Source organism: Malaya genurostris, chromosome 2 (assembly GCF_030247185.1).
Source record: "Malaya genurostris strain Urasoe2022 chromosome 2, Malgen_1.1, whole genome shotgun sequence".
Taxonomy (NCBI): Eukaryota; Metazoa; Arthropoda; class Insecta; order Diptera; family Culicidae; genus Malaya; species Malaya genurostris.
The window spans coordinates 156,173,398-156,196,239 of record NC_080571.1 but is presented as its reverse complement, the minus strand read 5'-3'; the positions used below and the strand labels follow the sequence as shown (position 1 = coordinate 156,196,239).

Below are 22,842 nucleotides of genomic sequence, written 5' to 3'. Positions count from 1 at the left end.
GGTTACGGACCAACGAAATCATTCGTTGCACCAGCTCTAGCCAACACAACAGCCCATTCATTTCCAGTAATACCAAAATGGCCGGGTACTCATAAGAAGTAAACAGCATTTGAAATGCTAAGGTCTTCAATTTAAGTTCGACATGCGATCACTAGATTCGACCGTGAATTATTCGAACTGAGTGCTTTTAAAGCTGCTTGACTGTCGGAACAAAAATAAATTCGTTTACCACAGATCCTCTGTTGAAGTGCCGATTGTATTCCACACAGAATCGCGTAGATTTCTACATCGAACACAGTACAGTATTTACCAAGTGAATGAGACTGCTCTAGCCTCATTTCACGACAGTAGACACCAGCACGACCATTCAACAGAGAACCGTCCGTATAACTATGTGTTCATCAAGTTGTCGTTCCAAATAACCAGTCAACCATTCCTCACGTAGAGGATAGCTCACATTGAATGTTTTGAAAGGAAAACTGCATGTGAGGTCACTAGGAGCGAGTAAATACTCATCCCAGGTAACCATTTGAGACCACAAGCGAGTGTGGCTAGTAGCATAGTCAATAGGGTTACTGTTCCAAAGCCATGTAACCTTAAGACGGTATGCACAAGATAATGTTTCTTGTTTTACGAACACGTGTAGTGGTTTAATGCACAGTAGCGCCTCTAGAGCAGTAGGAGTTGTCGTGAATCCTCCTGTCATCGCCATTTGAACCATCCTGTGGAGATGACTTAGCTTTGACTGAATTGTCGCAACTTCTTCTTTCTGCCACCATACAAGACATCCGTATGCTAAAATTGGTCTAACGATAGTTGTGTAGATTCAATGAATATATTAGGGTTTTAGTCCCCATAATTTTCCAAAAGCTCGTCTACATTGGCCGAAAGCCATGCAAGCTCTTTTAATCCTGAAGTCAATGTGAGCAGACCAATTCAGTTTTGTATCAAGAATAACTCTGACGTATTTAACTAGATCAACCACAGTGACCTCTGAACTGAAGAGCTGTAACGGACGAGCTCCTGTGATTATCCTACGATGAGTGAAAAGCATTATTGATGTTTTTCCGGATTTAATGATATTCCAACCTGAAAATACTATTGTTCAACAGATCGCAGGGCTTGCTGCATTAAATCAAAGAGAATGGTAATGCTTATACCGGTCATCAATATATGATAATCGACGGCAAAACCATATGTCGGAAATCCAAGGTTATTAAGTTTCCTTAACAAACCATCAGCGACTAGGTTCCATAAAAGTGGGGGTAGTACACCACCTTTAGAACACCCACAGACACTAAGCTTTCTAATCTCTGCTTACCGAAGCGATGAACAAAGAAGTCGATTGCTAAGCATTGCGTGTGTCCAGTAAGGGAAAAACCAGTGGATCAATTCTTGGTAGAAAATACTTCCGCCGAATGCCATACGGCTTACCTGTTTGGTGGACTTATACCACCGGTACAGGTGTACCGTAGCCGATAGCGCTCCATTCATCGTTGTTTACTTTTGCCGGTTCGGATAGTAAAGTGCAAACGACCTTTGCCTTTACTGTCTGACATATCAGAGACTCGGATGACTCGTATCGCTAAGATGCCTAAGTTCTACTCCTCTGGTAGTAGTTTAGATACGAGAAGCCTTCTGCTTACTTAAATGACCCTTGTCACGTCTCACACTCACTTGGCTGTGGTACTTGGCTCAGAGCAGTCTTATCCATCGAATTGGGCCAGTATTTCCACCCAGGTGCGCCAGTTTTTTTATTTGATAGAATCACTTAGTAAACTAGTTGATTATTTAGCATCTGAGCGATCCTCTAGTATATCTACGAATGCTAGTGGCTGGCCTAAATTAGGTGTGAAACGGCGCCGTTGAAACAATGGTCAGCCAGTGCAAGCTGCCGTTGAACATGGAACAAAGTCCATTGACCTTAGCGATTTGTCTGTTTCGTTTATCGCTACTTCTCCTGCAACCCAAAAGTTTTTACTGTACTTATCTGGGTTTCAGTCTTTAGTGACCGCCGAAGATGTGCAGAAAATTGTCTCTCGCTGTCTAAATGCAGCCGTTTCTGCCGATATCGTGCAGCTTGTTCCGAAAGATGCAGATGTAACAAAACTATCATTTTTCTCGTACAAAATCGGACTTGACCCTGCTTTTAAAGAGCAATCGCTTGACGTTTCAACCTGGCCCAGTGGACTTCTATTTCGTGAATTCGTCGATCAAACTAAAACACGTAGTGTTGCAAGGGGAGCACCGACTATCCCTGCAGAGAACTAATCCCGACTTCAGTTACTGACCCGGGACACCCCGCATTATGAAATAAGGAAGTCTCCCCAGTCGCGCTCCCCGCTGACATCCGCCATCCTCATCGTCCCGGTCCTGTGGTTGGTGATGGTAGTGGAGGCTTCCGATATGCTACTCCAGGCGAGTATTTTATCCATTCAGAGCATTCGGTACCTGATATTCAATCACTTTTTAGTCATTACTCCCACCTGAATTCAACTTCAGTGGATCCGGGGCATCCTACATCAAGCATTATGGAAGTCCCTGATCCCCCCGACTCAGTCGTGCTCGCTGCTGACATCCGCCATCGTCATCGTCTCGGTCCTGCGGTCGGTGGGAATAGCAGGGGCTTCCAGTTTACTATCTCAGACGAGTACAATAGTTTTTGTGGCCCGCTGTTCCTGAAAATTCTTCACATTGCAGTGCATCTTTTTTCAACAACCTTACCATTTACTACAAAAATGTGCGTGGTTCACGGACCAAAGTAGAGACATTTTTCTTGTCTGTTTCGGAGGTAGAATACGATATCATCGTTTTGACGGAGACCTGGTTGAACGACCAAATTTACTCTCCTCAACTTTTTGGACATCACTACGCTGTGTTTCGAACCGATCGGTCACCGTTAAACAGTGGTCAATCACGAGGTGGAGGAGTTTTCATTACTGTTTCCAAAAATCTAAATTGCTACATCGAACCTGCATCGATCTCCGATGCCCTAGAACAGCTTTGGGTTGTCGTTAAATTTGCTGAGATAAATGTTAGTATAGGTGTGATTTATCTACCACCCGATTGAAAATATAATAATAAGAGTATTAGTGATCACGTGAACTCGCTCGGTTGCCTCCCGATTGAGCCCTCATACACCTTCGCTTCTTTTCAGCGATTATAATCAATCTGGTCTTCGGTGGCTTTTTCTCAAGAGAGGCGCTCCGCGCATTGATCTATTTCATTCACACATGTCTGCTGCATGCAGCACTCTTTTTGATGGTTTGAATTTTCACGGTTTCAGTCAGATTAACAATGTACTCAACAGAAATGACCGCTTACTGGATCTCTTTTTGGCAAACGAAGCTGCCACACCGTTAACTACCATCTCCTTGCCAATTGAACCTCGAACGAATCTTGATGCTGACCACCCAGCAATTAAAGTCATATTCAGATTGCCAATTCCAGTAGTTCATGAAGAGCCCATCATTTCACATGATCCCGATTTTCGTCGAGCTGAATAGATTGTAGTAACAATGCACTGAACGAGCTACTTTCTTGGATTAACTGGAATGCTATCGATTCCTCTACCAACGTTAATGAAGCTGTTGAATATTTCTGTACAGTAATAGATCACGCTGTTTTCCGTACTGTTCCTGCCAGACGACCGCAAAACCCTCCCTGGTCAAATCTTCGTTTACGAGCATTAAAACGTGCTCGTTCAGCTGCTCTCTGGAAATACTGCAACTGTCGGTCTCCGTATTTCAAACACCAGTTCAACATTAGGAGCAATAGATATCGTTACTACAATCTATTCCTTCATTCTCAGTTCGTTAAACGGATCGAACAAAGCCTTCGTCGAAAACTCAAACTGTTTTGGTCGTTTGTTAATTCCAAAAGAAAAGAAACTGGTCTTCCTCGTTCAATGTTCAAACAGCAGGAAATTGTACCAACACACAATGCAAACGAGCTACTTGTTTCATTCACAGGCCACCATTAACTAGGCCAAGAAATATTATGCAGCATATATTTAGAGATTCCTCTTAATACTACACAGAACGATACGGTGTTTTTTATGTTTTTATTTTGGTCAGCTAGGATTGGTGGATGAAACCATAGGTTTCTAACCACTTTTTCAATAGTATGCGCTCCAAAATAAGCTGAAAAGGAAGACCATAGGAAAAGTGGCTACAGATCACTGCATGCGCTTGCCCGGGAAATCGGTGCAACCGACCAAACAATGAAAAAGTAATGGCGAACATGAACATACATGCCAAGAAGCGAATGTAGCGTCTACTGGTTTCGGAGCTGCAGGAAATGACACAGCGGCATCGAATGAGATGGTCAACTGGAAATCTGGCGAATCGCAACGTGACGGCGGTGTTGGACGAAGAGACCTATCACACCTTGGATGGCTACGACTGTGCCCTCGTATTTTATTTCGGCCACGAAGAAAGTGAGCTCCGAAGTGAAGTTCATTTCACACACCAAATTTCCCAAGGAGGACCTGCTGTGGCTGGCAATCAACGAGAAGGGATGTCAAAGCCGCTCTCCTTTCGCGCCGAACTGGCTGTGAACAGGGAAATTTATAGAACGAAATTCCTACCGTAAACTGCGTCGTCAAGAAATACCGTAAGGGCGAAGACGCGGTGTTCAGGCTAGATCTGGTGTCGGCCTTCTACTCAAAGCGATCGTGAGAGGAGATGAAGCGGCTGAATATCGATGTGGTACCTAAGGCGAGGAATCCGCCCAAAACGTGTCCCGATGATATAAGTCCACAAAATAGGTTAGCCGTGTGGTATCCGACGAAATTATGACTGCAGGAGCTTAAAAAAGGCAATGGTAAACGGAACATTTATGGGCTATGCTCTTGCGGAGCTCAAAACTCCGTGTCACAGCTAGACTGACTAATTGAGGGATGAACAGAAATATGTCTATTTTCGGCATACTTACCGTGCAACCGATCTTCACCAGACGATGACTTCATATTCTTCATATTATATGAATTCCTGTGAAGCTAAAGTCATCCATAGTAAATTGATAGCCATCAACAGCAAATTGATTTCTACGTTATACGTTCTTCTTTCGTGCCGGACTGGCTGTGAACAAGAAAAGTTATAGCACGAAATTTCTACCGGAAACTGCGTCGTTCATCAAGAAATACCATAAGAGCGAAGATGCGGTGTTCTGACCAGATCTGGCGATCATGGGAGGATATGGAGCGGCTGAATATTGAAGTGGTACCAAGTCGGCTGCAACAGCCCTAATTTTATCATAGATCAAGATCAGGCCGAAATCATTTCAAAAGATCTTTCAAAAAACATAATTCGCGATATCTTAGCTAGTACAGATACTATATTAGTGGAGTTTTTACGTTGCTCACGGTAGCCTATTCCAACATATTGCATCAGTCAGTAAAAGCAGTACCACGGAGCGAGGAAAACATGTTCAAACAAGTTACTTCACGATGTACCCAAGCGACACGATCGCGCGGCAATCGCATATGTCCATAGCAATGAAAACATGTATATTTAGTATATATGGAGGTTAGTTAACCCAAGAATGGCCAGTATGGGTAATTTAGAACACCTCTACGTAACACAATAGAAATTAATTTTTCGCATTTAAGAGTTAGCAGTAAATTCCAGATATATATAAAGTTGAAATATATACAATTTTTGGTTACGCAGCAGTATTTTGAGAATAAAAAGGGGTTTATCGGGTCTTCTTAATTCAACAGGGTAACGCCGTAATCAAACTTAGACACCAGCGTTCGTGTAAAAGCAGAAATTAAGACATAAAGCATAGTTTAGTGAAACCAAGATAAGATCAGATAGTTGTTAGGTCAGGCACAGACTAGAAGTGAATATGAGTGTATTGAACAGTTTTAAAACCCTTCGTTAAATTTATAGATGACATTTCGTGACGCTATAAAAATACCCCTCTCGTCGCTCAGGTTGTTACACGGCGAACCCGCCCAACGTTCCCTAGCTAAGTCCCATCGAAAATTTCTGGGCCTGAAGTGTAAGATTTACTCCAACAATTTTGTTGCAAACACTTAGAAGGAATTGATGAATAAAACGAAGAAAGAACTCAAAACATGCCTTCATGCATGCTTTCGTCCACCAAGGCGAATGTTCCGATTAACGGCTACTCGCAGAGGCGTTGATTTTTCTGCAAGGAAGCTATAAATAATTACTTTTCTTCACGTTTCGTCTAAACTCGCCGGAGCAGAGCAGTTCAAATTGAGGTGCTTAGTGCTAGCTTAACCAGTTCAACTTGATCCACTAAGCGGGCGTAAAGTTAGTGCTACCTGCAAAACATTTTATTTGGCGCCGAAGTGCCAAGTCTTTACTAACGTGTTTAACGAAAACGTTGTTTTCGGCTAATACTGGCCGATTCGGATATGGCCATTTATGGGTTATCCTATGTTTGTGCTTAGGGCACAAAACCGTTTTTTACGATTCGTCTTAGATTCGTCAGTGCAGAGCAGTTCCAATTGAACTCTAGTGCAAACTGAAACAGTTCAACTTGAATTGCTAAGCAGGCGTAAAGTTAATATTTTTTCATAAATATGTTTATTTGATAGGCAATATACATAAGTTTTTCTTCGCCGTGGCATCCACAATACATAGTACTTTAAACCTAACACATTTCGAATATCATATTAGTATTTGGGTATTCATTAGTTAATCTTAACACTGTTTTTATAAAGCGACTAGCGGACCCCTGCACACTTCGTAGCACAATAATATTAGATTAAATGTAGAAAATCAAAACTACTTATCAATTTTAATGATTATTGAAGAAATATATCATTATAATGCTCTATGATAGTGGCCCCAACCTTTTTATATCGCGGACAACAGGACAAAATATATAAAACCGATGATTTGCCGAAACGCAAACAGGCAGCGTATAATTTACCATCCGAAAAAACTCTAAATTCACGCTACAGACTCATAACGATTATTGACGGTAATGAAAAGTCAAACGGATGAGAAAATGACGTTCAAATTGAAATAGCATAGCAGTGGGCATCATTGGAATGCGTGAAATGAAAACTTTTTCTTCTTATAATTTTCCATTCAATATTGTTGTCTCGACAACATTTGCGATTAACTTTTGAACCTTTAACTTTTTTCTGTACTTGTTCCTCTATTGTCTGCACTTTATTTTGGACTTTGTGTGCTTGTTTCTGTAATTTGTGTGTTTGTTCCTGTACTTTCTGTGTTTGTTTCAAAATTTGTTCCTGTACTCTCTGTACCTGCTCCAATATTTTCTGTATTTGGTCCTGTACTTATACATTCTGCACATTCTGTACCTTTTTCTGCACTCAATTGTGCCAGTACTTCCTATACTTGTTTCCCTCATTTCTGTATTTGGTTTTGTACTTTCTGCACTTGTTCCTGTACCTTCTTTATTTTTTCCTGAACTTAGCTTCTGTACTTGTTCCTTTTATTTCTATACCTGTAGCCAGTGTTGGTGATTGCCGAAAATTTCACAGAAGCTGCTATATTGCTATCTATATTGTATACAACATTTTCAATCCGGTAGAAGATGCTACAATAACTCGAGTCTCTCAATGCATGAACCGCGAGAGAATTTTTCTACATTCCTTCGCTCCACTTCATACTCTGAGTATATCTCGGCCCTTAAAAAAAATGCAGTCTGATAATGATCGCCGCTGTGTGGAATTTACCAAGAGAGAATCGCAAGTTGACAATTATCGCAGAAAATCGAATCGATGATTCGACTTGATGATTCTCATACTAGGTTGCAATATTTCAAAACCCTTGTATGGAGCATTCACATACATTTTCATAGACACAACTTATACAAAGATTATATGCACATAGTTAGAATAAGCGGCAATAGTAAAATGATTCTATCGCAATTATCAACTGCCTGTATAGAATCGGATCGCGAAACGAGAATAAGCAACCGTTTGTTGCTTCAGAGAGGATCCCCACGGCAGCGTGCTAACCTTTGATTCTCAGAAATGTCATCGAGAGAAATTCGCTCTCGCACTGGTGTCGATTCTATGTTAAATGAGCAATGGCGGGTTTTTTGTTGTTGCGATGATTTCCAACTCTCTTTGATGGCACTGATTCAATCGGTGAAGAGTTGCCAGGGAACGTTCTTTGATACGATAAAAGCCATCCTTGCCTGTAGCTGTCCCTGTGAATTTCTCACAGCTCAAAAATTATCTTTGGATGGAAATTATTTCGAATGCTCTTAAATTAGAATAATCGAACGACCCTCATGATTGCTCGAGATTAGTGAAGTAGAATGGTAGTTTGGTATTTTCGTTCACGGTGGATATTTCTTCTTTCAACAAAGAAACACTTGTCATTTAGGATGTCTGAATGAATGACTATGACTATCTCTTTTATTTAAATCAATCACTTATTTATATCCTATCCTCTCCTAACTTGGCTAAGTGAGTTTTACAGTATGGATTACTAAAAATCCGGGAGGAGGAGTTAGAACGCGCAACGTAAATCTGATTTAACCAATGACATGTCTCGGTCATTGTATGTTTTGAGTAAGAGAGAGTGAGTAATGTTTCTAGACAAGTGTGTGAGTGTGATACAGAAAGGGGAGGTTGAGAGTAGTCAGGTTTAACTCTCGTCGGTTCGAGTCAGTGTGTTTTCCTGGGTTACTGTTATTCTAGGTCATGTCGATTGAGAGAGGTGTGGAACGTGAAGAAACGGGAAATGACATAACTGTTTTGTTTTGGGTGATATTTGACGCTGATGTTTCCTTTTTTATTGTTGTCGTATGAACGCGGTGTTTACGTTGGGTCGAAGTGAGTGCTGACAATTTAATTGCTTTTTGTAGGTGAAGTTTATATTTCAAGTGGGTTTCTGGGTTTCGTGACATGGTGTCGAGTGGAAATTTGTCGAGTACGTGTTTTATGGAAATTTGTCAAGTGCGTGTGGTCTGAAGTGTGGGAAAGATTTAATCTTGAATATTTTACATGGTCTGAAATGTGTGAGGAGATTTAGTGTTACATGCTCATATTTCAGTAGAGTGTTCTGTAAAATGAATCATCTAACAATTGTTTTTGATTCGATCTCAACATTGTCCCCCAATTCAGGTACACACGTACACTTCGCACTGTAAAGCAGTTTTTTTCTGCCCTTAAAGGTGCCAAATGATTCAAGCAAAATACAACTAAAATCAATTTGACGGTTTATGAGCAAGAGAGTGAATCATTCGAATAGGAATAACATTTCGATGAGTTCCCAAATTCCGCTTCAATCGATGTAATTTAAAAACAGAAGCAAACGGGATGGTTCGAGTATATTGGACGAAACTGTTCATAGTTACTCAAATGTAAATAATTTGAAATTTCTGAATACTCTGGGTTGATATAATGCAAATTAGCGTTTGGGCCAATTGAAGACGTTTGAACTCAAATAAATAACCGAACTTGCAATTTGAAACAATTGACGAAATTTGGAGGTCGTTTCGAGAAAAATTTACACAAAATCCCGTCCAAAAAATCCTACAAAATCCCGTCCAAAAAAACAGAAAACATCCTTCTAATTCGAATGGAATCGTTCCAAAAAGTAGAGAGCCGAACAGTTTTGGTGTTTGAGTTAACGGTCTTAATTTGAAGTGGCAGCTGAGGTGTACTGATGCTGTTGTCTCAGTGCATTGTGAAAGCAATAATTATATCTATCAAGAAAATACAATTCACATTTCTGGAATTTTAGGAAAGCAACGAATCATAAAAAAACGTTAATCACTTTCTTTTCTTATAGTCGTTTTATAATTTGACTTCACGGAATTGAACCCAAATTTATATATCGGAAAATGGCAACCTGTATGCTGTTCATTTGGCGCCCTTACTTAAGGGCTGAGGACAGTACCGTAAAGTGGTAGTTTTGTTGCTATTTTCCCGTTTCAAATAAAATTTTCTTGGAAACGGTGCAGAATTTAGAAAAACCCACCTGACAATGTCTTCGAAATTTAGTTGAGAATATTCTGTGAAGTTTTCAGAATGATTCATTGAGTTTAGCGGTCGTGTAGTATTTTTTTCTGACTGAAGAATTGCTGAAAATTGGAACGCTCGGAAATGCATACCTCTACTTGTTCATCGAATATCTCGGTTTTGAAGGCTTGTATCATAAATCTACCGTGACAAAGTCTAGATAATTTAGTTTAGATGCGATTAGTACATAAAAACATATATGTTATCGCGATAAAAATAAAGTCTTGTATTTTTCTGTGAAACAAAGTCAGTTTCAATGCATCCACCATTTTTTCGCTTTGGTTTCCTGATAGCATTCTGAAAAAGGAGAGAGAAATAAAATTGGCTCGACAAGGCTGCCAAACACACAGACATTCAATCTTTGTGAAAGTTGAATATTTTTTCATTGTTCATTGGAATCCATGTAATGTCCAACCCATACGATAGATTAATGTGATAAAACTTCTCATCAAAATAATAAAATGTATGCTGGCAACCCGGTACAGTTTGCTCATATACGAGAGAGTACAAGAGAAATACGATGCGCAAAAACCCTATTTATATTTTAGGAATAATTGAGTGCATCCAGCGACCCAGATCATCTTTATCTCAAGAAGCTTGCCAGCTGGCAATTGTTCTTCGGCGGGAAGCGCTATAGAATTCGTTGCAAGCAGTCTCTCATAAATTTCACCCTCAATAGCACCACGTTTGGCTAAACTATCGGCTCTTTCATTGCCTGGAATGGAGCAATGAGCTATTGTGATTTGATAATTATTATTCAATATGTCGTTCAAACACTGTATTATTTTGCCCAAGAAAAACGGTTCATTTTTGCCAACAGCGTTTGAGCGAATGGCTTCAATTGCACTCAGACTATCTGTGAAAAGAAAATAATGGTTTGGAGATAATGTGATGATTACACTCAAATGCAGGTTCTTGAAGCCTAAATGAAGCCGAAACATTATTGTTTAATATTCCAAACCCAGTAGCCTCTTCGTGATCCGGCAGTGTAAAATATTTTCTCAGAGTCAATATGCCTGAACTTATTTGTAAATATTTTTGGGATTTCCATCGAGCGTAGGTGTTCCGGGATTCCACGCACTTCACGCTGCATGGTTGTGTCGAAAATTAGAGTTGAGTCAGGGACATTTAGGAGGGTGTCACGGATAGGAATATATCTTGATTTCCTGTGACATATGGTTAAAATATACTGTCATAAATCTTGTTTGAGATTGAAGCTCAACTAGCCTTTTTTTTAAATAACTATTTATTGGAATATGTGTTAAAATTAAATTATTAAGATTTAAATTGGGTGTTCAGCCACAAGTGGTGACTTTTCAGCCCTATTATATATATATATGATTTGGTTATTACCATGAGGACATTATTTGCTTCCGCAATTCTGAGATTTTTGTGTAGGGAAAATTCTGAACCTAATTGTATTGTGTAATGGGGAAAAAGAACTTATATACTAACTTACTAACTAATACAGAGAGCGAATCGATTCAATTGAAGATTTCATCGATTTTTATCGGAATTTGCTAATAATATTATGTGACATTACATCTAATGGTTCTATATTTGTGAGTCTGTTTAACTCATTTGTACTAAACCAGGGAGGACGCTTCAAAATCATTTTCAGAATTTGGTTTAATTTTCCATTTTGACAGATAATCACTGAAAATATTTAAGCTTCTTTGTAGGCGACTGCAGATCACTCTTAGATTTCTACCTGTTGCTAACAGACTTGTGTCGCCACAGAATAGCGATTTCTGACAACCAACGGGTAGATTTGGAACATCAGAAGTGAAAATATTATACAAGATTGGAGCCACGCTCGAACCCTGCGGAACACCGGCTCGTACGGGTAGCAATTCTGATAGCTAACCTGAAGAGTACGATCAATTAAATAATTTTGAATCATTTTGATCAAATAAATAGGAAACTGGAAATCAGACATTTTTGCTATCAAACCTTTGTGCCAAAGACTGTCGAATGCTTTTTCTATGTCTAGAAGAGCAACTCCAGTGGATAACCCAGAAGATTTATTTGATTTTATCATGTTCGTTACTCTGACAAGTTGATGAGTAGTTGAATGTTCATGACGAAATCCAAACTGCTCTGGTAAAAAAATTGAATTCTCATTTATATGAGACATCATTCTCACCAAGATAATTTTTTCAAGAAGTTTACTGATAGAAGAAAGTAAGCTAATTGGTCGATAACTTGATGTTTCTGCTGGGTTTTTATCAGGTTTAAGGATATGAATTACTTTACCGTTTTTCCATCCTTTTGGGAAGTAAGCTAATGAAAAACACTTGTTGAAAATTTTAACCAGGAGTCTCAAGGCAACATCGGGAAGATTTTTAATAAGAATATTAAAAATTCCATCATTACCAGGAGCCTTCATGTTTTTGAGTTTCCTAATAATTGATTTAATTTCATCAAAATTCGTCTCAATAATGTCATCTTGTGATAACACTTGGGTTGAAATATGATCATATTTCAGTGAGACTTCATTTTCAATAGGACTCACAACGTTCAAATTAAAATTGTGTACACTCTCGAACTGCTAAGCAAGTTTTTGAGCTTTTTCGCCATTCGTAAGAAGTATTTGATTTCCTTCCTTGAGAGCAGGAATTGGTTTCTGAGGTTTCTTAAGAACCTTAGAAAGTTTCCAGAAAGGTTTAGAATATGGTTTAATTTGTTCAACTTCTTTGGCGAAATTTTCATTTCGCAAAAGAGTAAATCTATGTTTAATTTCTTTTTGTAAATCCTTAACTATGTTTTTCATAGCAGGATCACGAGAACGTTGATATTGTCGTCGACGAACATTCTTCAACCGAATGAGCAGTTGAAGATTGTCATCGATGATAGGAGAATTTAATTTAATTGGAGCTTTGGGAACTGAAAGATTTCTAGCTTCGATAATGTAATGATTCAAATTATCAATTGCTGTGTCCGCAGAATTTTCTAAAATAGTTTCATGATCCACATGATCTTCAATGTGAGATCTGTAATTCAACCAATTAGCTCTATGATAGTTGAATATAGAACTAATTGGATTAATTATAGCTTCGTTGGAAAGTCTGAATGTTACAGGAAGATGATCTGAGTCAAAGTCAGCATGTGTAATCGGTTCACTACAAATGTGGCTTTTATCCGTTAGAGCCAGATCAATTGTAGACGGGTTATTCACGGAAGAGAAACAAGTCGGATTACTGGGATGAAGAACTGTGAAGTAACCAGCTGAGAGTTGATTATGAAGTATTTTACCATTACTGTTATTTTGCCTACAATTCCACTGGACATGTTTAGCATTTAAGTCCCCTATTACGAAAAATTTCGGTCGATATCTTGTGAGTTTTTGCAAATCGCCTTTAAAGAAATTTAATTGTTCGCTGGTGCATTGGAATGGCAAATATGCTCCAGCGATGAAATAAATTCCATGAATGGTTTCAACTTCGATTCCCAAGCTTTCAATAACTTTAGTATTGAAAGAAGGTAATATTCGATGTTTAATTTGCCGTTGGACAAAAATGGCAACCCCATCACCCATTCCAGTAAACCTGTCAAATCGATGAACCACATAATGTGGATTATTTTTCAATTTGACATTTGGTTTAAGAAAAGTTTCTGTCACAATAGCAATATGAATTTTATGAACTTCGAGAAAATTATAAAATTCATCTTCACTCGATTTAAAAGATCGAGCATTCCAATTTAAAATATTCAAATAATTATTTAACATCACTGTTAAATTTTAAATTCATTATAATATTATTTGCAAATTTCCATCCGATTTGAAATGCTTCAAAAAGTGATGAAGTCGAATTCATTTGGATGATCATTTGAAAAAGTTGATCTTGTAGGTAGATCATTTTATTTTCAGTTATATCGCCTGAATCGACTTCATTTAAAGAAGCGAATGGCATTGAAGGAATATTTGTAGGTACACCATTAGAAGAAGATGATTTGGCCGGTCTACCTATTAATAAATTGTATTCGTTAGAAGATGAACTGCAAGGCGGTCCTGTGTTTTGATTATTTACATTAGAAGAATTAAGTGGTAGATTTCTACCTAATATACCAGCATAACTGACATTAGAAGAAGATGATGACGAGGTCGATCTGCCTGTCAATAAATTATTTCCGTTAGAAGACGAATTGGCAGGCGTACCTGTTTTTTGTTTTAAATTCGAAGAAATAGGTGCCTTAGAAGAATTAGGCGTGGCATTTGTAACGGTTTTTTGATTTTCAGGTATGCTCTGTAAATTTAAGGTCGTTGATTTGACTTGTTGTCTAAGCGAACGAGCTTTTAAATTTTTTTCCCTGACAGAACATTTAAAATAATTGGATTTATGATTTCCATTGCAATTTGAACATGAAAATTTATCAGTGGTTTCATTCATTGGACAAACGTCTTTCGAATGCGATTTACCACAATTCTAACACCGTATATCCATATGACAATTTTTGGTTCCATGACCGAAGCCTTGGCAACGACGACATTGCGTTAAGTTTGCAATACGATTATGTCGTTTATAATGTTCCCAATGAATTTTAATGTGGGAAATGGAGCGTACTTTTTCTAAAGTTTTCAAATTGTTTACATCACTTCGATTGAAGTGTATTAGGTAAATTCATGGGAAATTCCAGAGCGTGGTTTAGAAGTACCATTCGCTCTTTTTTTCATAAGTATTACTTGGGAATGGGCAAAACCAAGCAATTCTTTTAGTTCATTTTTAATTTCATCAATACTTTGATCATTTGATAAGCATTTCAAGACAGCCTTGAAGGGTCTGTCTGATTTTATGTCATATGAATAAAATGTATGAAGTTTCTCGGACAAATATCGAATAAGACGTTCGTAATCTACCAATCCATCAACCAAGACTCGACATACTCCTCTTCGTCCGATTTGAAATGAGACTTTTATTTCCGGGAGAAAAGTAGAAAGCTCAGTACGGAATGCTTTGAAGTCGGAAATCATCACCGTCACTGGTGGCATGGATTGTTGTTTCTTCCCAGAACGACAAGCGTCCATTTTGGGAATTTTTGAAGAATTTTCTTCTATGTCGCTACAATCAGATTCAGGAAGTATCTCGTAAATATTGTTAGACGGCATAGAATCAACGGAAGGGAAATCCGTCCGTTGTCTTTTATTTTTACATTCAGATTCTATAAGATCGTGAATGTTATTAGAAAAATGTTGAATAACGGATTGTGATTTATTCCGTATTGAAATTATTTTTAGCCTTAGGCTTGTTGCCTTTCCGGTTGGACGCAGGCATTTTTGAAATGAATGGAATTTTGAATTTTGATGTTTGAATAATATTTCTTTGAATAGCTAGCCTTAAAAAGGCTGATTAATTTCTTAGTCACTCTAATATCACTCTTTGTATCACTTAGTCACTCTAATATCACTCTTTGTATCACTTAGTCACTCTAGTATCACTCTTTGTAAAGCCTTGAGAAAGGCTGACTAATTGTTAGTCTTTAAAAAGACTGTTAGTGATTCAGGCAGCCTTGAAAAAGACTGAAGCCTTGAATCAATGAAACTCTAGGTAGCCAGAAAAAATTTCCAGGAGCCAAGAGCTATATGCGTGCGGTGCGAACGACTGTTCAACACCGACTGGTCAACTAGCCTTTCGTAGTTGTTAATAACCAGGGGATTCAGTACCTCACATCTTATTAGCAGTCGCGATGAAAGCTCTGAAAAAAGGATCTTTCAATGGAAGAACTCCCGCCAGAACTTCAAGACTCATTGTATGTGTCGAGTGCATGCAGCCTAAAGCAATTCGCAAACAACGATACTGAATTCGCTCCAGTTTGATAATATGAGATTTTGCAGCGGAACGAAAGCAAACGCTTTGTAGCTATCATTTGAAATATTCCATCACTGAAAGTATCGTTGTCTGATGCAATTTTATTACATCTTCCGGATGAGCACCCCACCAAGATCCTGTTATTGTTCGATGAAAATTTACACTTTGTTGGCATTTTGTTATCAGATACCTAATGTGTCCTCCCCACGTGCATTTGGAATCAAACCACACCCCGAGGTATTTGAAAGTCAAAACCTGTTGGATCAGTTCCCATCATATGAAGCTGAGGCTGCGTTGGATCATGCTTTCTTGAAAAGACGACCAGCTCTGTTTTCTCCGCAGAGAATTCGATACCCAGATGAACAGCCCAAACGGACAAGTTATCTAAGGTATCTTGCAATGGTTGTTGCAGATCAATAGTTTTGGGTCCAGTAACTGAAACCACGCCATCATCTGCCAATTGTCTTAGTGTACATGGGGTTACTAGACAGCTGTCAATGTCATTCACGTAAAAAATATAGAGGGCGTAAAGTTAATGTTACTTGCAAAACTTTTTATTTGGAACCAAAATGATACTATCGTGCCAAACGGAAACGTTACATGGGACATTTATCAAAAGGAATGCTTGACCATTACACGGATACATATCCATTGCTGGTACCATGATTGAGAAATCATGAAAATCATGAAACATTACTTCTTATGAGACCTTATGAGATGCCTATTACTGATGATTTTGTGAACAAAACCCATAAAAATTTTCTTGATTTAAATCATTTTACCCATCATATTATTAATAATAGGTATGATCTCATGAAAAGGCACGGTTCATGATTTTCATAATTTCCTAATTATGGTACTGACAATGGATATTTATTCGTATGGAACCTATTTTTAATACAAACGTCTTAAAATAGATCGAAAAGGAAAGAATGACTTGTTAGGACATAACTTACTAGAGCAAACATGCTACGAAATGAAATTTCATAAATTCTTAGACGGAATTATAGACTCTGAATTCTTTGCAAAAACTAAATCAACCATGAAATTTGGCACTGTTTAACTGATTTGGAAGGAAACTCAAAACTAACTGACTACTCGTGATTGAATTGGTCTTACTTAAAACATAATCTTGATCAGTGCAGTAAAATTACATTTTCAATCGAATGATATCAGATGAAAATGAAATTTATGGTCACTGACCGTCAGCACATCGATACAAATTCATATGACTTTTGCTGCCATTTTTAAGTGAAGCTACCAGAATTCATCGTCAGTTGAATAATCGTACTTAGTCATTTGAAGTTTTGCTGGCTCAGTTTCAAGTGCCAAGTAGTCTAGTCTAGTAGTCTAGTCTTCATTGTCTTCGCTGTTGGTAGTGAGTAAGTTCGAACGAATAGAATGATAAATAAAGTAAAGTATTAAAAATGAAATCTGAAGGAGGAAACTATTAATTTATGCGTATTCTGTAATTGATATTTCAGCTACCTGGTTTGTCTTTCATCGATGATCTTGATCCAATTCGAATAAACCTCATTTTAAGGCCGCTCTCACACTATTGAAAGAGATATTTTTTTACTTCAAGAGATCAACTGACGGTGGTTAAACTGAGCTTTGATTTGTAGATATTTGTATATATATATATATATATATATATATATATATATATATATATATATATATATATATATATATATATATATATATATATATATATATATATATATATATATATATATATATATATATATACATATATATATATATATATATATATATATATATATATATATATATATATATATATATATATATATATATATATATATATATATATATATATATATATATATATATATATATATATATATATATATATATATGTAATATGAAATATAAAATCAGAAATCTGCCACCCAAAACTAGATTATATTAGACACGTATTTTTTATTTCAATATGGTACGTGGAATTTTCGAGATACGATTTTGTGAAGTCTCGCGCAAAAAAACAGCCTTTTTACAGAAGCCTATACTGTAACATCTAATAAAAATACAAAAATTCGTCCAAGGCGTGAAATGTGCGTTTTCTCTTTAACTTACAAATACGCGATTCCATAAAACAACTTGTACAGTTTAAAGAAAGTTAAAAATTAATAAACGAGCAAAAAAATTCAAACTTGGGCCTACTTTTTTCTTATTTTTGTTGAAAAAAGGAGCCTTGGGGATTTTACTCAATCTTGACACAGTTTCAGAGTGGATAAATTAATACTTTCGAAGCAATGAATTTTTCAATCACGACCCGCACGCGAGGAGCGTACCGCAGCTCAACTTGCTCGAATACAGGTTTAATTCATGACATGTCGACCAGATCTTGTATTGTGAATCCTCAAACGAACGAAGCAACAAAAAACATCTACTGTGAACACTTTGCTTGACATAGCTGAATAAGAGACCTATATTAGAGAGAAACTGGATGCGTATATGCTACTGAGCAGACCAATTCCCCTTGCCAAGTAAATTATCTGTGCTCTCAGTCTCATACCGTTTTCGTTTATTGATCAGAGCAGCCCGAAAGCTGACACAGAGTCGTCCAAACAACGTTTGATATGTTTGTTTTAGAAACCTGAGGTCGCTCTAGATCGGACTCCAATCGCGTAGTTTCGCTCTGAAAATTTTCTCGGGTCGCACCACGCATCCAGCCGAGTTTGTTTATTTTTTCTTTTTTTCATGAGTTGTTGTTTAGGACGCCTACCACGTTCGTTTTACTCGGAGTCAGAGTAGCCCGCGTCTAGGTTCAAAAACGAAAACGGTATCAGTTAACACATGAACTAAGCAATCCATGACAATGTAATGAAATGAAGGGTTCGCTCTCGTTAGTATTGTACGAGAAAGAAAACCTTGCCTCACGGCGTGCTACAAGACGCGAAGCAAAGTCATATAGGCAATGTTTACGGTTTATTTTTAAAGTGTAGGTTTACAGAAATCATTTTTAACAAAATGTTCGCATTCCAAGACCAAATTTGATCACATTTCAAACATACTTTAAACAGTTTCCTCATAGGCATCTACAATATCAGAACCATTCATCAAATGCTAACCTCATGAAGCATAGGTCTCAGCAAACGGGCAAATTCATCAACTAATGAATGAACGAAGCAGCTCTTCTTGCTTGGGTTGCGCTGTGAATTCTACCTGACATACGAATGTGTGTGAATAGCACAGATGGTGAAACCCTTTTGTTAATATTCGTTGCTTCAATTTGCAAGGCCTGATGTCGACACATGTCGCGCCACTGATCGAATCCTAATTTTGATAGATCGCGATGTAAAAATGAATTCAAAATCGTTGCTGCAATAAGGCTCGTGTTAGCAAAAATAAAAACCATTCATTGCGTCAGGTCTCTTCTTAATAAATTCAATTTTTAACAAGCAAATAATGTTTCGTTTGCACCGTGTAGGCAGAAAGCGAGTAAAATTGGGGCAAAGGACAAAGTCTATTTGCACTATGCCAGAACGGCCAATCCGGGACTATCCGGGACGTTTTTTTCCTCATCGGCGATGACTGAGCTGCCGGCGTGTGTATGTATTGGAATGCCATATAATATCCATTTTGGTTGAAAAAACGCAATGGGCAAATGGGCTTTTTCGTGAGTATTAAAATAGTGATGATACACAGTTTTGGAAAAGTTGCGAAATGATGCAATTTTCACTATTCAGCTGTGAGAGAAAATTCTGCTTTTGCAATAGTGATCATAGATTCTGAATCCTCTGAGACTGATGACAATGATGACAATGTGCCTATATCCAGCGACTATATAGAAATAATTCTTACATATACTTACATTGTAACATTGCATTTATTACAAATTTTAAAATATCGATTGCCTTTTTAGAATGAACCATTTTTGCCTTTCGGTTATTTTACCGAATTGAAACAAAATGTTTAGGCAAAAGATGCAACTAAATGTGAGAGAATGAGAAGTTGAATTTTTTTTCCAAAAACTGGAGCATTCGTAAGACAGCGCAAACGATGAACACATCAAGATAGTTTGTTACCAATGTAGGGAATCTCGTGGGAAAACAGACTTATTGCGATTCCGGAAACAAAAAGTAAAAAGAAATTTTCTTATCAAACTTTTGATGTCTTTATATTAAAAATCATGAATATTCATATTTTACAGAAAAACCATTTTCCCCTGAAATAATAATTAAAGTCAAACAATTTTACACGGTTCACACAAAACATCATTTGCTTGCAAAAAATAGAATTTCTCAAGAAGAGAAGAAGAAACTTGACGCAACGAATGTTTTTGATTTTTTAATACATTTTTACACCGCGGTCTTAACTGAAACGTTACTAACAATAAACTGACAAAGTTAGGATTCGATCAGTGGCGCGACATGTGTCGACAAGTTAAGCCTGTATTCGAGCGAGTTGCGCTGCGGTACACTTCGTGCGTGCGGGTCGTGATTGAAAAATTCATTGCTTCGAAAGTATTAATATTTTCACTCTGAATCTTTGCCAAGATTGAGTTAAATCCCTATGGCATCCTTCTTCAAATAAAAAAAAGGAAAACAATTAGGCCCAAGTTTGATATTTTTTATTCGTTTTTTAATTTTTAACTTTTTTTCGTTAGACAAACTATAAAGGTTGTTTTATGGAATCGCTTATATGAAAGCTACGGAAAGGCGCACATTTCATGTCTTGGGCGAATTATTGTATCTTTATTAGGTTTTACAGTACAGGATGTTGAAAAAAGGCTCTTTACCGAAAAAAAGTTAGAAAAAAAAATTGGTTGGCTGATTTTGCGTGGAATGTTCAAGTTGGTCGATTTAACGTAGAATATGTTTTGCAGAGTATGGTGAATTTTTGCATCAAAAAGGCAAAAAATTTACAAATTTCGATGAAATACGGCAGGAGATTGAGGCAGAAACAGATCGATTGACAGGAAGTAATAAGGGTATATCTAACATTCCAATTAACCTCCGCGTTTATTCGCCGCATGGTAAGTTGATAAGGTTTCATTGAAATCATATTTTTAATATTTTTATTGCTCTAGTGCTAAACCTTACATTGATTGATTTACCAGGCCTAACTAAAGTGCCTATTGGAGATCAACCAGCGGATATTGAGAATCAAATAAAAGGTATGATATTTCAATTCATTCGTAAAGAAACCTGCCTCATTCTGGCGGTCACTCCAGCTAATACGGATTTAGCTAATTCAGACGCGCTTAAACTAGCAAAAGAAGTTGATCCTCAAGGTGTAAGAACAATTGGAGTTATAACCAAATTAGATTTGATGGACGAAGGTACTGATGCTCGAGATATACTAGAAAATAAACTGCTTCCCTTACGTCGAGGCTATATTGGAGTAGTTAATCGTTCTCAAAAAGATATCGAGGGTCGGAAAGATATAACTGCAGCTTTGGGAGCTGAAAGAAAATTTTTCCTTAGCCATCCTAGTTACAGACACATCGCTGATCGATTGGGAACACCATATTTACAAAAAGTTTTGAATCAACAGCTGACGAATCACATACGAGATACGTTACCTGGTCTTCGGGATCGGTTGCAGAAGCAACTTTTAACTTTAGAAAAAGATGTAGAACAATTCAAACATTTTCGACCAGATGATCCAAGCATAAAAACAAAGGCTATGTTACAGTAAGTACTATTTTTGTACTGTACCACAATAGTTATAAATATATATATATATATATATATATATATATATATATATATATATATATATATATATATATATATATATATATATATATATATATATATATATATATATATATATATATATATATATATATATATATATATATTTATATATATATATATATATATATATATATATATATATATATATATATATATATATATATATATATATATATATATATATATATATATATATATATATATATATATATATATATATATATATATATATATTTATATGTATATATATAATCCATCCGTACGCGGCTATGGTAACATACACCAGCAACAAAAACGAAAACCATCGTAACCCAAGCGACAGATTCCGTTACGGTGACCAATTCACAACGATAGATACGAGCATCTTCTATTGCAAGTTAACCAAAAAATGTGTCATTTGGGCAGGTAATTTTCTTCACCTGGTAACCAGTCAATCATTGGGTCGTGCGTCTGTATCGTATCGGTATTTTGACATCCTACCAACTGCTTCTGTGTTTTGAATGTCTTCGTTGATGAAACTTCGGAGAATTTCGTATCCGCTTTGGACTTGTCCCTGCTTTCCTATATAGTCTTTTATGTCTGAAGCGGTACATACGATTGTTACTTTAATTCTCTTGAAATAATATCGAAAAGTTATATACTAACACTAACTTTTCTAACCTACTCTGATTGTTTCTATCTTTGTATATTTTTTGCATCCTCATAGTGGGGTATGAAAGATAATTGATGAGTGAGTGTAACATTAGTAAGAAACTGAGTGAAAGTAACGAGTGTTATAGAAAGTACAACGCAATCTAAGAGAGAGCTACATTTAACATGCAATCAAACTACTAGGTGTGCAGACTATGGACGATGTTGTCCACGTCCCAGAGGTGATAAAGGGGATATGATTCCATTCTCCTTTCTGGTCCAAAGGATAGGGGAAATATAAATATTGAGTTAATACACATTTCAACCTATGCACACGTGCATACCCACAATCATGTTTGATTTGATTAGCATATTTAATTTCATCCACAGATCAGTGGGCAGTATCCGTTCTGTCATAATCATTGCAATATGCTGAGGACTATGAGCAGTTTTCTAGTCCCTTGAGAACTATATTTTGGTTATTTCATTAATAGTTGTACCGTGCTGAGAGTAATTAAGTTAGAGTTAGAGAGAAATTAGTTATTGTGGAAAGGAAAACTACAAAGTAGTCTACAATCGACAACATTGCTGTCTGTAACAAGAAATACTTATATTTCATATAGAAATACTAGGTGTTATTGTATGAAATGGTCCACGTGAGCCGTACTATTCCAGAAACACACATCTC

General features: G+C 37.0%; 1 protein-coding gene across 4 annotated transcripts in view; it reads left to right on the top strand.

Moving 5' to 3' along the window:
- Nucleotides 1–22,842, top strand: part of LOC131429748 (dynamin) — a 1,035,717-nt gene that overhangs the window by 181,392 nt on the left and 831,483 nt on the right. For all 4 annotated transcript variants that reach the window (XM_058594080.1, XM_058594078.1, XM_058594079.1 and 1 more), the window contains exons 3-4: nt 20,648–20,797; nt 20,852–21,458. In XM_058594080.1, the coding sequence (XP_058450063.1) occupies nt 20,648–20,797; nt 20,852–21,458 (757 nt within the window). The remainder of the gene's footprint in view (nt 1–20,647; nt 20,798–20,851; nt 21,459–22,842) is intronic.